Source organism: Ammospiza nelsoni, chromosome 1 (assembly GCF_027579445.1).
Source record: "Ammospiza nelsoni isolate bAmmNel1 chromosome 1, bAmmNel1.pri, whole genome shotgun sequence".
Lineage (NCBI taxonomy): Eukaryota > Metazoa > Chordata > Aves > Passeriformes > Passerellidae > Ammospiza > Ammospiza nelsoni.
Genome location: NC_080633.1, coordinates 140,833,259 through 140,847,652, shown reverse-complemented (window position 1 = coordinate 140,847,652; position 14,394 = coordinate 140,833,259). Strand labels below are relative to the sequence as shown.

The following is a 14,394-nucleotide window of genomic DNA, read 5'->3' as shown; positions in this document are numbered from 1 at the left end:
ATAAAACTTAATAACACACAGTTAATAGATGTATCTTTTTAGTGTTTATATTGCCCAATTGAAATGTGAAATGTGAGAGCTTTGTGAATTTTTAAATTTAACCTACTAGCTGAGTTATATGCATTCTATGGGACTGTCATAGTCTAGATGAGTGGAATTATATTAAAGAAAAGATTTATTTGCTAAGAGTGGTATTGGGCCACTGGAGAGGTGGGTGGTGAGAAATTAGATCAAAATACCTTGGATTATTTTAGGTTTTTACCTCAATGACTACATAAAGTAAGCATTCAGTCCAAAAAGTGCTCATTTTTCCTTTGAAAAAAAATATTTTAATGAAGCATTTTTCTAATAATGTATCAGTGAAGATAACTAACTTTTAACAATTCTGGTTCACTTGGAATACCTACAATTTTAATGGGAGACAGAGAAATCACTAGCTTGTTATCTTTTACAATTTCTGCTTTTCCTGTTATCCAGTGGTGACTTTACTTGAGCACAAAAACCGCTTAACTACAAAAATAAGTTATGGGAATCAAAACACATAGAGAAGACATAGTTTAAACTAAGTTTGTAAATTATTTCTGTATTGCAAAGGCTGTATTAGCTCCTGCAACTTCTGAAGTAACTAGAGATGGTTGTTCTTTATTACGGCACTTATTTAATGACTGTTTCATACTTTGCTATAGATCTCTCATCTCCTTGATACTTCCACCTATCTCCCAATATCCATTATGTATCTGGTAGCCCTTTGCTTCTCTGCAAATGAGGAAATTCCAAACCCACCCCCTCCTCCCTTCCCCCAACCCTCATGCTACCCCAGAATGACTGAAGATGGAGATAAGAAAGGGGATCAAGATTAAGCTAGTTATAGGTATGTCATCCTAAATTTAATCAATATTTCACTTCCTTAGACTTGCCTTTTCAGTTTTCCTTAATGACTTTGACTTTTGTTATTCAAGTGCAAATACAAAAACTAGATGTTTAAAATTCAAAACACTGTAGCAATTTTCACCAAGACTTTATTATGATACATTAGTAGGGATTTACATTAGACAAATGCTTGCATCATTGTTTTACTTTTACGGATCCGTTATTTCCTATCTCACCTACCACGATCCAGTCCTGAAAGCAGGTTTTAGAGTCCCTTGAGAGATTCCATGTTATGAATTCTGCCTTTTGTATACAACAGATATTTCAGTCTGTCCAAGTAAGTAAAACTCCACCTGGAAAAGTAAATACACTGTGTGGCAAATAATAAAAAAAGAGATATTTAATACTAAATTTCTGAAGTAGTCTATGTGCTACACAAGGTTAAATAACTTGAAAGCCAAAAGCAAAAATCATCACACCCAAAGTCAAAACCAAAATTCATCTGCACCACTGCTCCTTGTACTTGCTCTCTCTCTGCTTTTTAACCGCAACATGTCCATGACGCTGCGTGCGTATATGTCTCGCAAATTCACGTTGATATTTGAATCGCTGGATGAGTTCTTCATGAGTTTCTTTAAAGCTTCACGCTGCCGAAGAGCAGCTTCTTTTATCTTCAGAGTAAAATAACAGGCAGAAAAACGGTCATTTATTATAGCTATTGGCAAAGCCAAAACCAGTATTCCTGATAGTATACACATAAAGGCTACTACCTTACCAATGGTAGTGTCTGGTCTAATGTCACCATAACCAACCGTTGTCATGGAAGTTGTTGCCCACCACCAAGCACCAGGTACACTTGTGAAAGTTGTGCCTGGCACACCTTGTTCAACAAAGTACTCCACAGTGGAAAATATAGAGATTCCTACAGAGAGGAAAAGAAGCAGAAGGCCAACCTCCTCATAGCACTGAGCAATAGTCATCCCAAGGGACCGCAAGCCTGAAAGATAAGAAATGCTGTCAGTGGGTTGATTCATGTAGCTGTCATTATATCTTTGCAAAAAATTTCTTACTTAAAGGCTGACTGCTTTATATTTTCTTTGAATGCGGGTGACCATGTCTTGACAATCACACATTCAGTAAGATCAGAGAAGACCTCCAAGGACATCGAATCCAACCTTTAACTCAAGACCACCTTGTTGACTAAACCATAGCACGAAGTGACACATCCAGTTGTTTCAACATTTCCAGGACTGTGACTCTATCGCCTCCCTGGGCAGCCCATTTCAAAGCTTAACCAACCTTTCCATGAAGAAATTCTTCTTGATGTCCAACCTGAACCTCCACAGTACAGCCTGAGGCTGTTTTCTCTTTTCTTATTGCTTGATGCTTGGGAGGAGAGGCTGACCCCACCTGGCTACACCTTCCTTTCAGGTAGGAGGTAGAGAGCAATAAGGTTCCCCCTGAGCCTCCTTTTCTCCAGGCTGAACAACCCCAGTTCCCTCAGCCACTCCTCATATGATTTACTCTCTTGATCCTCACCAGTTTCATTGCCCTTCTCTGGACGTGCTCCAGCACCTCCATGTCTTTCTTGTAGTGAGGGGTCCAGAACTGGATACAGGATTTGAGGCTTCCCAGTGCTCTGTACTGGGTGATAAATAGTTCCCTAGTCCATCTGGCCACACTACCCAGGCCATGATGCCTGGGCCCTTGTGGACACTTGGGCACAGCTGGCTCATCACACCCAGAACCTTTTCAGACACTCTTCCCTCAGCCTGTTGCACTGCAACAGGGCCTGTTGTGATGCAAGTGCAGAACCCAGCACTTGGCTTTAATGAACATCATACTGTTGGTCTCAGCCCATCTATCCAGCCTGTCCAGATCTTTTTGCAGAACCCTCCTATATCCTCCAGCAGATCAACTCCTCCACCCAACTTAGTGTCATCCACAAACTGATCCAATGCCCTCATTCAGATCATCAAAAAAGATATTACACAGGACTGGTCTCAATACTGAGCCTTGGGGACTCCACTAGTCACTGGCCACCAACTGGATGTGGCATCATACACTAACACTCCCTGGGGCAAGTCCTCCAGCCAGTTTTTACCCCAGCAAAGAGTGCATCTGTTCAGCCATGGGCCTCCAGTTTCTCCAGTACAATGCTGTGGGAGACAGTGTCAAAGATTTTATTGCCATCCAGGTAGACAACATTCATAACCTTTCCCTCATCCACTAGGCAGGCGATGTAGTCATAAAAGATCAGGATGATCAAGCCTTGGCTCGATTGTCCTTTCCTAAGCCCAGAGCTGGGCCTGATCCCCTGGTTGTCCTGTACATGCCATGTGATCACACTCAAGATCGTCTGCTCCATAATCTTCCCCAGCACCAAGATGAGGGCTGTAGTTCCCTGGATTCTCCTTCTGACCCTTCTTGTTGGTGGGCATTACATTTGCTAGCTTCCAGCTACCTAGGACCTCCCTGGTTAATGAAGGCATAAATGATGGCCAGCATGGTGACAAGCCATCCTGCCAGCTCCCTCATCACCCTAGGATGAATCCCATGTGGCCCCATAGACCTGTGAGTGTCTAAGTGGCACAGCAGGGGACTAACTACATCCTCTTGGATTGCAGGGATCTATTCTGCTTCCCATCCCTGTCTACCAGCTCAGGGCCTGGCTGCCATGAGGATATCCACTCTCTCTGTTAAACAATGAGGCAAGGAAGATGTTAAGTACCCCAGCCTTCTCCTCATCCTTGGTGATAATATTATCCCCCTTCCACAACCAATAAAGGACAGAGATTTTCCTTGGCCCTCCTTTTGTTGGTAATGTATTTACAAACCCACTTTTTACTACCTTTCACATTGGTGGCTGGATTGAGTTCTGTGGGATCTCAGCACCTCAGGATGGAGGTGCAGAGAGGCCGAGACCACCCTTGGGGGGCTCGGGAATCCTGGAATGTTGCCAGAAGTGTCTGGTGGCAGGATTTTGATCCTACACAGGAGACGACACCTGTATGAGGACTGGGAGGATCCCACTGGGTGAATGGTGAAGGGATAAGTTAGTTAAAGTGTAAAACACAGGGTTTAGGATTTTGGTACAGGGGGGTCTAAAGAAGTAAGATGGAGGAATTGGGGCGTGTCCTGTCCTTCTTCTTCTTCTTCTTGGCCTCCATCTTCTGTGGTGGTGGTGGCACTTTGGGATTGGTCATTACTAAAAGTGCACCGGTTAATAAGGGTAGAAGGTATTGGAGTAAAATGATAAATATTGTACACGTAACTTAGGGTATAAAGATAAGTGACCGCCCGGGGGCTTCGGCAGTGTGCCCATGGCTGACTTGCTGTGCAGACCTCTGTCGGGCTGAAAGAAAATCTTTTAGATAAACAATTAATAAACACCAAGACCGAGACAAGATCAGAAGTCTCTCCTCGTCCTTTGAAGCGTCGGCTCTCCAAGGCCATCCCTGGGCCTTTCCAGGCCACCAGAACAGCAACGCAGAAAATTTTACAGAGTTCTAGCTGAGCTTTTGCTTTTCTGATTTTCTCTCTACGTGACCTAATGAAATCCCTGTACTCTTCCCAAGTTCCTTTCCTTCTTCCAAAAGTTATCAACTCTCTTATCTTCTCTGAATTCTGGCAGAAACTCCCTGTTCATCCAGGCTGCTCTTCTTCCTCCTTGGCTTGCCCTAAGGCACATTGGTACTGCCTGCTCCTGAGCCTTTAAGTCTTCTTTCTAAAAGTATGTCCAGCCATTCTGGAGCCCTTTCTTTTAAGGCCTGTTTCCCAAGGGACTCTCTGAACCAGTGTCCTGAACAGGCCAAGTCCTGCCTGCTGGAAATCCATGTGAGAGGTTTTGTTGACCTCTTTCCTCACTTCACCATGAATTGAAAACACTCTTATTTCATGGTCACCATGCTCATAATGGCCTCTGACCACCACATCTCTCCGCTGGTCTGATGAGGTACTGACCCTGGTAGGCTAAAAAGAGGTGCTGCTCTAAGCAGAAGCTGAGCAAAAGTGATTTACAGAAATAGATCACAGTGTTAGAGACTGAACACCTGACATCATTTGTATTTTCTTAATACAGACCATAAGAATTCTTATTACTTATCATCTGAACTATGCACACATATGATTTAGACAAACTAAACTATCTTGATTTATGAATTGGCTATAAGAGAAGATCTAGCACCAGTCTAAACTACTTAAAAACACACTAAAAACACCTGCTTTATATTTGGAGACTAAATGCGCCAAGCCTCTGTTTTCCAGCCAATGTCATATTTTTCTCTTGGATCTAGGATCCCTTAGTTACCAAATTTGTGTTGCTGTGTGAGTACTGAGATCCCAGTTCAGTTCACTCAATAACTTTTTCTTTGAGGACTGTTTTCAATCCTTTTGTAATTGTCACAGACTCTCTTTGACTCTTCTTCCTTCTGCCCAAGCTACCTTGCACTGTAGACATCAAAACGAAAAGGTTTTCCAGTAACAGCTGCACTTGTGCCAAACTCAAGGTAGAAAAGCAAGCAGCAAAGCATATCTTAATGCAAGCATGAATCCTGTTAATTGACGATGTTCTGCATCAGTCCTTTTGCCCATGAGCTTGTGACCACTCTCCATAACCCCCTATATTCCTGTTAGAGCCACTGCTTCAAGGCTAGACTGCCCCACAAAAGCGAGCAGGAAAGTAAATCCAAAAATAGTGCAATGGATAAATATTGCACACACAAAGAAAGAAGTAAGGTAACAGGGTACCAATTCAGCTGAGACACATCGGAGACTGAAATTATCTTTTGAATTACTTTGGATTAGTTTTTAATGCTGTTGTTTAAAAAATATGAGATGCTTTCTCTAATAAATGAGAAAAACATAATGCTTATGAATTACCCTTCATAGGTATATTTCTCACTAAAATGGTGTTTGCAAAACAGCTTACTGAGGCTCTGCCTCTGCTTGCAGACTTCATGTGCTCGTTATTGTTATAGGCAATTTGATTGTCTGACAGTCTCAAACTACAAGATGTTAACATTTCTTGCTTTTGGCTTTCTTTTCCCCTGCAGGTTTAATGGATTTTAGAAGTTTTATGTACAGCAAACACTGGAATTACACAGTAGAGTTTGGAGGCAATGTTGGAGTTTTCTTCCAATGCTGTCTGCTACAAACTCCAGTAAAGAACTTACCCATACTGAGATCTTATATTACTATAACTATGATCTGTAGAATGTTTATTACAATGGTCTAAAATCTTTAACACAAAGGGAATAAGATATATCAGTGCAATCTTTTCTCTGTAAATATGACTGCTTTCATATTTTGGGAACACTAATATCAGCAGAGCAAAAGCTCTGTGAGATAATTGCAGAGACTCAGATCAAATTCTCATTTCCAAGGAACCCTATGAGCCCTTGACCTGTGAAACTTCCTATTGAACAAGGCAGAAGAGTAACTGTTAAATCTTTGTATCACAATGATGACGTTCTAATTTTTTCTATGGTTAGTTATTCTAACTGTTCAGGGTCTGATATTTTATTTTTATTATTTTTAGTTCTAGTATACTCATCTAAAATTAAGATATAATTTTTCATGTCTTTAGATGAAGTCAGGAAACATTACTAGGCAAATCCATGAATCAGAGAAGTTACTGGACTCCACGACTCATTCTAAAGGGAATCAGTTGGTGTAATGACATGGATAAAGTATACTACTGTATTACTTTGTACCTTTTAAAAATGTCTCTGAGTCCTGGCACATGGCCAAACTAGGGCTGTTCCAGCACAGACACCTCAGCAAGTCTTACAGCTTCTCATGAGAACTCCTTGCCAGGAGCTGTGACAGCTTGGTTACTCATGCTTGGAAGGTGCTAAGGTGCTTTAACAGAGTTGGTGTGAGGCTGGCAAGCAGCCTCAGCTCTGCTGAGAGGAAGAGGAAGCATTTCTGCCATGCAGGTCAAGTTCTATCTCTTTTTTGTCCAAAGTGACTTGGCAATACAAGCTGATAATCAGAAGCTTCAGTTTACACAGCGCTTAAACAACTGTAACGTTTTAACACAAAAAGTGTTGAAGTTTCAACTTTACATGACTCTAGAGGCACAACAGCCTTAAATATGCTATGGTCTTCTATCAAAGACATGCTCATTGCCTTTGCAAGTAAGATGCTCATACCCTACTTCTCCTCAAGAAGTCCCTCTGTATGTGCTTACCAGAGGAGACCAGCAAGGTCCCTGGAAACATGGTCCTGGGGCAAGGCAACAGCTGAGGAGCATCTGAGAACATGACAAATGCAGCTTCAGTTCTCTTCTTGAAGTTACTAAAATACATAATTTTGATATGTTGGAGAAGTAGTCTTGCCCTCTAGCTACATATTTTATGGACAGAGGTACTACTGATTTCTCAGTGGTTCCTTGATGAAGTACAGTACTTAGCATAAGTAGCTGCACACTCACACCAGTCTAGCCTGAGTGTTTTTAAGATCACATCCCTCAAGTGAGCTGGCTTCAGCTTCCAAAGGGGCAGAAATTACTTTTTTCATTTCTTATTTTCATTCTTGTTCTTGTCCCACAGAAAGGGTTAAGTTGCTATTTCTTGAAAGAGAAGAAAAGAACTGATGTTTTTTCGCCTCACTCATTCCTGCCCCTGACAGCAGGGCCAGGCTGCTGTTGTGATCCCAGCTTTGCTATGGCTCCACAAAGTACCACAGAGATGTTCTCCTTGTGGCTGTGAACACCCCTTCTTGGTGAAAGAGAAGCTGCTGGCTTCAGACACAAATCTTCTGCTCTTGTATTCATCTTGCCACATGAAACAACTGAGCAGTGCCTGAAGCTTTGTCAGGTCTGAGAGTGTAGGAAGTTGGAGAGAAGCCTCACTGGAAGGCACCTGTCAGATCCAAGGCAAGAGAGCAAGAAGAGCTTCGAGAGCTGCCCTGAACACGGAGGTTTATCAGTACTGCCTAGGGATGTGCAAGGAGAATGGTCTCTATGCATGATAAATATGGGGCTCATCTTGTATTAGGAGCTCTGGTAAAGGATGTATTTAGAAGCACATTAACACACTTCTTTGGACAGGAGATCAAAACAGTGAGTTTCTACATTTAAATAATACAGATTGGCTTTAGCACTCTGGAACTAAGCAGGCAGCAACTGACCTACCAAAGAAGCAACACAATGGTGGTAACACTGCTCCAAGTGGCTTAAATTGATACATGTGTTGCTTCTTGTACCTTGAAACTGGCATTTTGATTCCAGTAAAAAGGAGACAGCACACCTCCAGATCACAATACTATATTTTTATGTAATTAATTCACTTTTACCTGACATGGTACTATTAAATTCAATATCACTCAATATTGTGATGTAAACTCTGGTAAATATGGAATAATTAATTTAAGAATATATAAACCTAAGTGTTTAGACCATCCTTGAAAGTATGCCTACCTGAAGTTAGCAGTTATACAAATATCTGAAACATCTGATTTCAAGCTGATAGAGCCACAGAACTGAGTGACAGGATGAACACATTCACTCTGTATGAGTAAATTGCAATAAACTGGAAACTTAACTTGAATTAACATACTTTTGTATGACCATTTTGTTAGTTAGCACAAAAGTGCCCTGAAGAGATAAAATATTCTTATTTTCAAAACTCAGAGAGGATGGCATTCACATTACAACCACCATCAAAAGTGGGTAAAAGCATTGCAAAAAACCTCTACCAAACCCTGCAAAACTTGTAATAAAGCAAAATTGCCAGACTGAATCATTACAAACTTTCTCTCAGCTGCTTTCTAAGGGACTGTTATGCATCAGTATAGGCATAATCTAGTGCAGAGAGTAAGATTAAGATGTTTCCCAAACCACTATGACTATGCTTATGATTATGAGTAGTATCAAAGCTACTCCCTGCCACTGGCAGGCAGGTTTGCTACCTTTAAGTGGTAACAAAAATAAGACACACTCTGCTGCTGTGAGCACACTGTAACTCCTGCAAAATTTGGGCCAGTTTACAGAGAGGGCTCTCCAAAAATATGGACAGGCATCCAACCATTCCTGCTTCATGGCTGGAAATTCTGAAAAGGCACATTGGGTGCTTTTCAAGAATGATCATCACTGTCTTCAGAATAGCTAATATTGCAGGACAGAGATCATGATTTACTATTAGGATTTACTTTTTCAAAGCTGCTAGTGTTGGCTGAACATTTCTCCTGTAAAATTCAGCACCATATTCTCCACTGATTTAGGTGGGTACATAACCAAATCATTTTGAAAATGCCAAGACAGTTTTTATTCTTTCATACAGCCAGGCATGCACATGCCACAAAGAAGTAATAAAATCAGGGGAAATGCAAGAGGAAATTCAACACTTTCCAATGATTTCCAGTTTTCTCTGATAAATCCCCACTGTGTTAACTTTTATGCCTTCCTTTCACCAGAGAGAGCAAACAAGATGGTTCACAGAAATGCATTTCCCCTTACACCCACCCCTGCTTGCTGTTCAATCACCTGTCAGGAGTGCCAGGGCACTAAGGGCCCCAGACCAGCTGGTGAACGCTGGCTGAACCTGGCACTGCTGCTCTGCCCTGCACCCAGCTCCCCCTGCCTAAGCAGCCCCTGATGGGCTCCTCATACCACTGGAATACCAGTGGGTTCCATGGGGCCAGAGAGCCCCTCAACACACCACCTCCAAAGGTTTTAAACAGTTTTCTTGACACATTCTCCACTGTGGTTGTTTTCAGGACCTATGACATGGACAAAATCATGATGTCATTCTTTACATATGATTTTAAACAAACAAAATTGCGACAGCTGTCATTAGTGGACTTTGAAACATACAAAAAGTAAAAAGTCTGGGCTGATGATCTCTGCTTCTTCCCTAATAAAACCAACAGATATCTATGTTTTAAAATTTATCACACTATAAATGACTGGTGGATGATTTACAGCATGCAACATTGAGGTCTGTTTATGTAAATGTTCAATGCAAACAATATGCAAGGCTTTATGAAGAACTAAAAATTTTTGGAGAAGGCCCTTATCAATTACAATGTTCAGAAGTAAGATCTTCAAGAGCCATTACTGCTAACAGATTGTGTAATGCAAAGCACACACAAAATGGAGGACTGTGCCCAGGACAACTATTGCAGGCAGTGAAATTGAGAAGTATCACAGCCATGGCCAAATATACCTGTTGAATGTCTTCCCAGCTTCAGCATCCGCAGGGCTCTGAGAAGTCTCAGCACTTGGACAATGCGCCCCACGTTCTCCAGCTCCTGGGAGCTCTCACCACCACACAGGCTCTCTACCAGCAGGGTGATGTAGAAAGGCAGAATAGCAAGGAGGTCTATGATGTTTGCCACACTCCTCAGGAAGCGGCACCGATCTCGGGCACACAGGAGCCTCAGGACAAACTCCGCTGTGAACCACGCAATGCACAGGTACTCTAGGGCATCCAGCAGGGCTGGGGCCAGCCAGCTGAGCTCTACTGAAATCAAGGCCATGTTGGCAATTGACACAACAACAAAAACCATGGACAAGGTGCCAAACGTCCTGGCTGCTGCAGAGGAGCCAGGCTTTTCCAAAAGTTCCCAAAGTTTCTGTCTGACATTGGGACAGAGGCTACCAGAAAAGTCCTCTTCTTCATCTTGGGCATCCAGTTCTTCTGCATCTTTCTTGATGTCTAAGGCTTCACTCAGCTCCTTCCTCCTGAAGTACCTGCCCAGGAACAGAATACACATTAAAGTTTACTTTATGTGAGCTCAGAAAACCTTAATATCAAGCATATGGCTTTTATTGTTGAGCTCCTGCAGCATGTTTCTGCTGAATGATATACTTCTATTACCCCATTTCACATCAGTGACACATTCTATATGCAGAATAATTTTACTGAGAGCGATTTATTTACATGGATCATGTTGACCACAGTAGGATCTGCAGCACGACTGACATGAGTTCTTAGAAGCAATCCTGGCACAACCAGATCCTCTGTTTTTAAACAGTTCTCAATTTGTTTAATTGTATGCCATTTTTATTTTTATTACACTGTATACTTTTCAATAGTAAAACTGAAGGCATAATTAAAGCCACACAGTTCACGGGTGAACTTCTGATCAATACACACTAAGATGACAAGGTATCTTTAGATATATGGGCTCTCACACAAAGTGGACAAACATTTGTACAGAGTAAAACTTACAGACTGTAAATATATAGTGTTTTGTCAGAGTAAGAGTATGTTTAAAGTGGAATTTTGTCAATCATAGACACTCAAAATACACTAAAAAAATATATTTTTCTTTCATATCTTTACTTTTGACTGCTGCCAAGTTCAAGCCTTAGACAAAGGTGCTGTACAATTTTGTCTTCAGTACAGTTAGTCCTGCATATGTCAAAAAGGTCTGTAGCTCTGTGTATCACTAAAGTAGCAGGAGCATTCAGTTACACCTACCAGAAAAGGAAGAAAGGTTTGAAAACTAGGCTCCAATCTTCTCAGCTGAAGAACTAAACCATACTAGGGTAGGATACCTCTAATATCTTTTTGGGATGGTATTACTTTCTAATAATTTTGACATAACTGCTATAGCTAAATAACAGTTACCTTCTTTAGAAAATTCATTTCTTCAATACTAAAAAACCCAAACCAGTAACATTGAATATGGTGGGAAATTAACTGCAAATAGAATTAACAGAAACATCCTGGGGGTGGTTCAGTCAAAGCCCACCTCGTTCCCAAACTGCCTGGCATAATTTGTCTCCAGCGAGCCATGTTCCCGCTGCTGCTGCCCCCTCCCTGTAAGCCGCTACATCCACGTGCGATGGCTTCCTTTCAAGGCTCCTCCTGGAGCCATGCCACCCACACTCAGCCTGGCAGGTGACCAGCCCCCCTTCTGCCTCTCCAGCTTGGATTTGGAAATCCTTCAAAATTCAAGTGCAGGTGGGCAGGATCCAAACCCTCCCAGCACTGTGTCTGACTCCACATCCAATCGCTCTATGATAACCTTAAACTGAATGATTGAAGGGGCATCTCTCCTTTCACAACCCTCTTCATCTCTGGCATTGTCCTTTTCAACATTTTGAGCTTTCAGGGCCAGTTTGAAGCCACTACAGGACATCCCAGACCCTGTTCCTGTTCCTGTCTCACTATCTTGACCTCACCAGCAACCTTTCCCACAGCAAGGGGTAACTGTGACCTCACCCAACACATCTCCCGTTTCTGACACCCATCCACTGCACTCGGGGCTCAACTCACACAACTTTTCCTGCTACCTCACCTATCCCCACTGCTGGATCTCTCATCTGAATGCAAGTCGATGCGGAACTCATCTAGCCCACAATCCACAAGATGAGGAAGCCTCATCTTCCCACAACTCACCGGTCTCTGCAGCAGGAATCAATGCTGAGCTCATCCAAACCCCAGTACTGGATCTCTTGCAGGAAAGAGAGCGCACACAGCTGCTCCATCACATGCAGCCTCCCTGTCTGGTAGTAATTCAGGATGTAGTGAAACGCCTGTGAGCTCCGGTCAAAGAAATACTCATTCTCCACAAGGTTGGCATCATCACAAAGCTCAAGGAGGCCAGAAGCCACGTCCCGGGCAGCAGAGACCACTACTGCCAGTTTGCCAAGACGGGTGTCAGGGTAGCAAGACAAAGTTTGCTGGGACATCACAAAGCGGCTGCCTCCTACATTGATAGTAAAGCAGTCCAGAGAGGGAATGACCTTCTGGAGCAGGGGCCCCTGCTCTTCCTCACTAGAGAAAACACTGGACTCCAGTGAACCCAGGGATGTGCTACTCCCCGGTTCCTCCAAGGATGCTTGGGAAGAAAGAGACATGCAGCAGGGAGGCGACTTCATCCTGTAGCTGCCAGCAGCAGCCCACACTCTCCAGGATCAAAACCACAACACGGCTGCAGAGAAGGCTGCCCCGCCAGGCTGGAATGTTGCCTCTGGCCACCGTCCCAGGGACACGGCGCCGTCCCCGCCGCCTCGGGCGGTGCCTGGAGCTGGGCGGAGGTCAGGCGGTGCTGCTCAGCCCAGCGCCGCCCGCACTCGCGAGGATGCCGGAGGAGCCGCGGTACCTGAGGCGGCGTCACCTCGTGCTGTCCGCGCCGGCACCGTCCGCCCGCGACGGCCCCTCCGCTTCAGCGCTCATCGCCAGCCGCTGGGTCGGGGCAGGGGAAACCCGCCGGCAGGGCACGGCACGGAACGCCGCCTTCCGCGGCCACTCCGGGCAGCGCCCCGACAGTAGCCCTGGGGCCGCTGGCCGGCCCGTCCCCTCCCGCCCCGCGCTCGCACTTGGGCCGGGGCTGCTGCGGCCGGAGCGAGCCCCGCGCCGGGGCAGCCGCCGCCAACAGAGCGCCTGGGCAGGGCTGCCGCCCCCGGCCCGCCCGGCCGCTCCCCGCCCCCGGCCCGCCTCACCTGCCCGCCGCCCGGCTGTGCCGCCCCCGGCCGGCTGCCTCCGCTCGCTCCCCGGCTCCAGAGCTGCGGGCAGCGCCAGCGCCGCTCCATGGCGGGGCCTGTGCTGAGGGGGCAGGCGGCAGCGGGGGCCGCGGGCTGGGCCGGGCGGGGCCGCGGGGCCGAGCCCGCCCCGCCCGGAGCCGCGGTCCCGGAGCCGCAGGTGCGGTGGCCGTGCCGTGTGTCCCCACCCGGGGCTGCCTCCGCGACAGCCCAGAGCTTGCAAACTTCCCCGAGGCAGCTGGCAGGGCGGTTCGCAAGCCGGCCCTCCGCGGGGTGTGTAACCCCACACGTGTCGCTAAGCCGGGAACGTGTCCTCGCTCAGACTGCTCCCTCGGCTCGAGCCTGAAGTCACTCGCATAAAGTCACTCTAAGTCGATGGGCGTGAGAGAGCCTGTTTTAACCGAGCTGCACTTAGCCTGTTTTCAAAAATACTCCGGAGTATCTTCGTTACCTGTGCTGACTTTGTAGGTCCTCAGTTCAACAATGCAAAAATTTTGTTCACCCTCCTCATTATATTTCCCTTTCTCCTGTGAAGCAGTTATTTCTAACAAAAACTTATTTTGGAAATTCGTGCTTTCTGCTGCCTCTGACTCCTCGCGAGGGTGGGCAGCCGCCGATATTGCAGTGGCATCTCCCAGGAGGGGAAACTGTGGAGCGTGCAAAATGTGGCGTGTGTGACATGCCACCAGCATCGTGTGATGTTCCCCCAGCTTTTTATCCCACATTGCTTGTTGCATACAGCTGTGTCCAGTTATGCACATTTCTAACATTTACTTCAGCGAGATCTCATAAGAGTTTCATCTTTTGGGTACTGGTAATCCATATTTCAAATGAAGCTGAGCTGAACATTTACCATATTGCAGAATTGCAACACCCACAGCAACCTCTCTACTCAGCACTTGCTGGCATAGAAATCTGTTTAAGTGACTGTTGGCAAAAAAATACACAGATCAGAAAGAATCCAGTGGAGAATAGCAAGGGTGGGGTTTGGAAGTCATGGCCCAGGAAGAAAACACAGAGCGGGATAGCTACAGTGGAGGGGAGGGAGCATTGTGATAGTCTTCAGACATGTAAAAAGCTGCTCA

General features: G+C 44.9%; 1 protein-coding gene across 1 annotated transcript; it reads right to left on the bottom strand.

Annotated features, from left to right (window-relative positions):
* Positions 1-1,046: 1,046 nt before the first annotated feature.
* KCNV1 (potassium voltage-gated channel modifier subfamily V member 1) lies at positions 1,047-12,728 on the bottom strand. The gene is made up of 3 exons (XM_059481011.1): positions 12,225-12,728; positions 10,041-10,567; positions 1,047-1,867 (listed from the first exon to the last, which is right to left on the bottom strand). Exons 1-3 carry the CDS (start codon positions 12,704-12,706, stop codon positions 1,356-1,358), a joined length of 1,521 nt encoding a protein of 506 aa, XP_059336994.1. The 5' UTR covers positions 12,707-12,728; the 3' UTR covers positions 1,047-1,355.
* Positions 12,729-14,394: the final 1,666 nt, after the last annotated feature.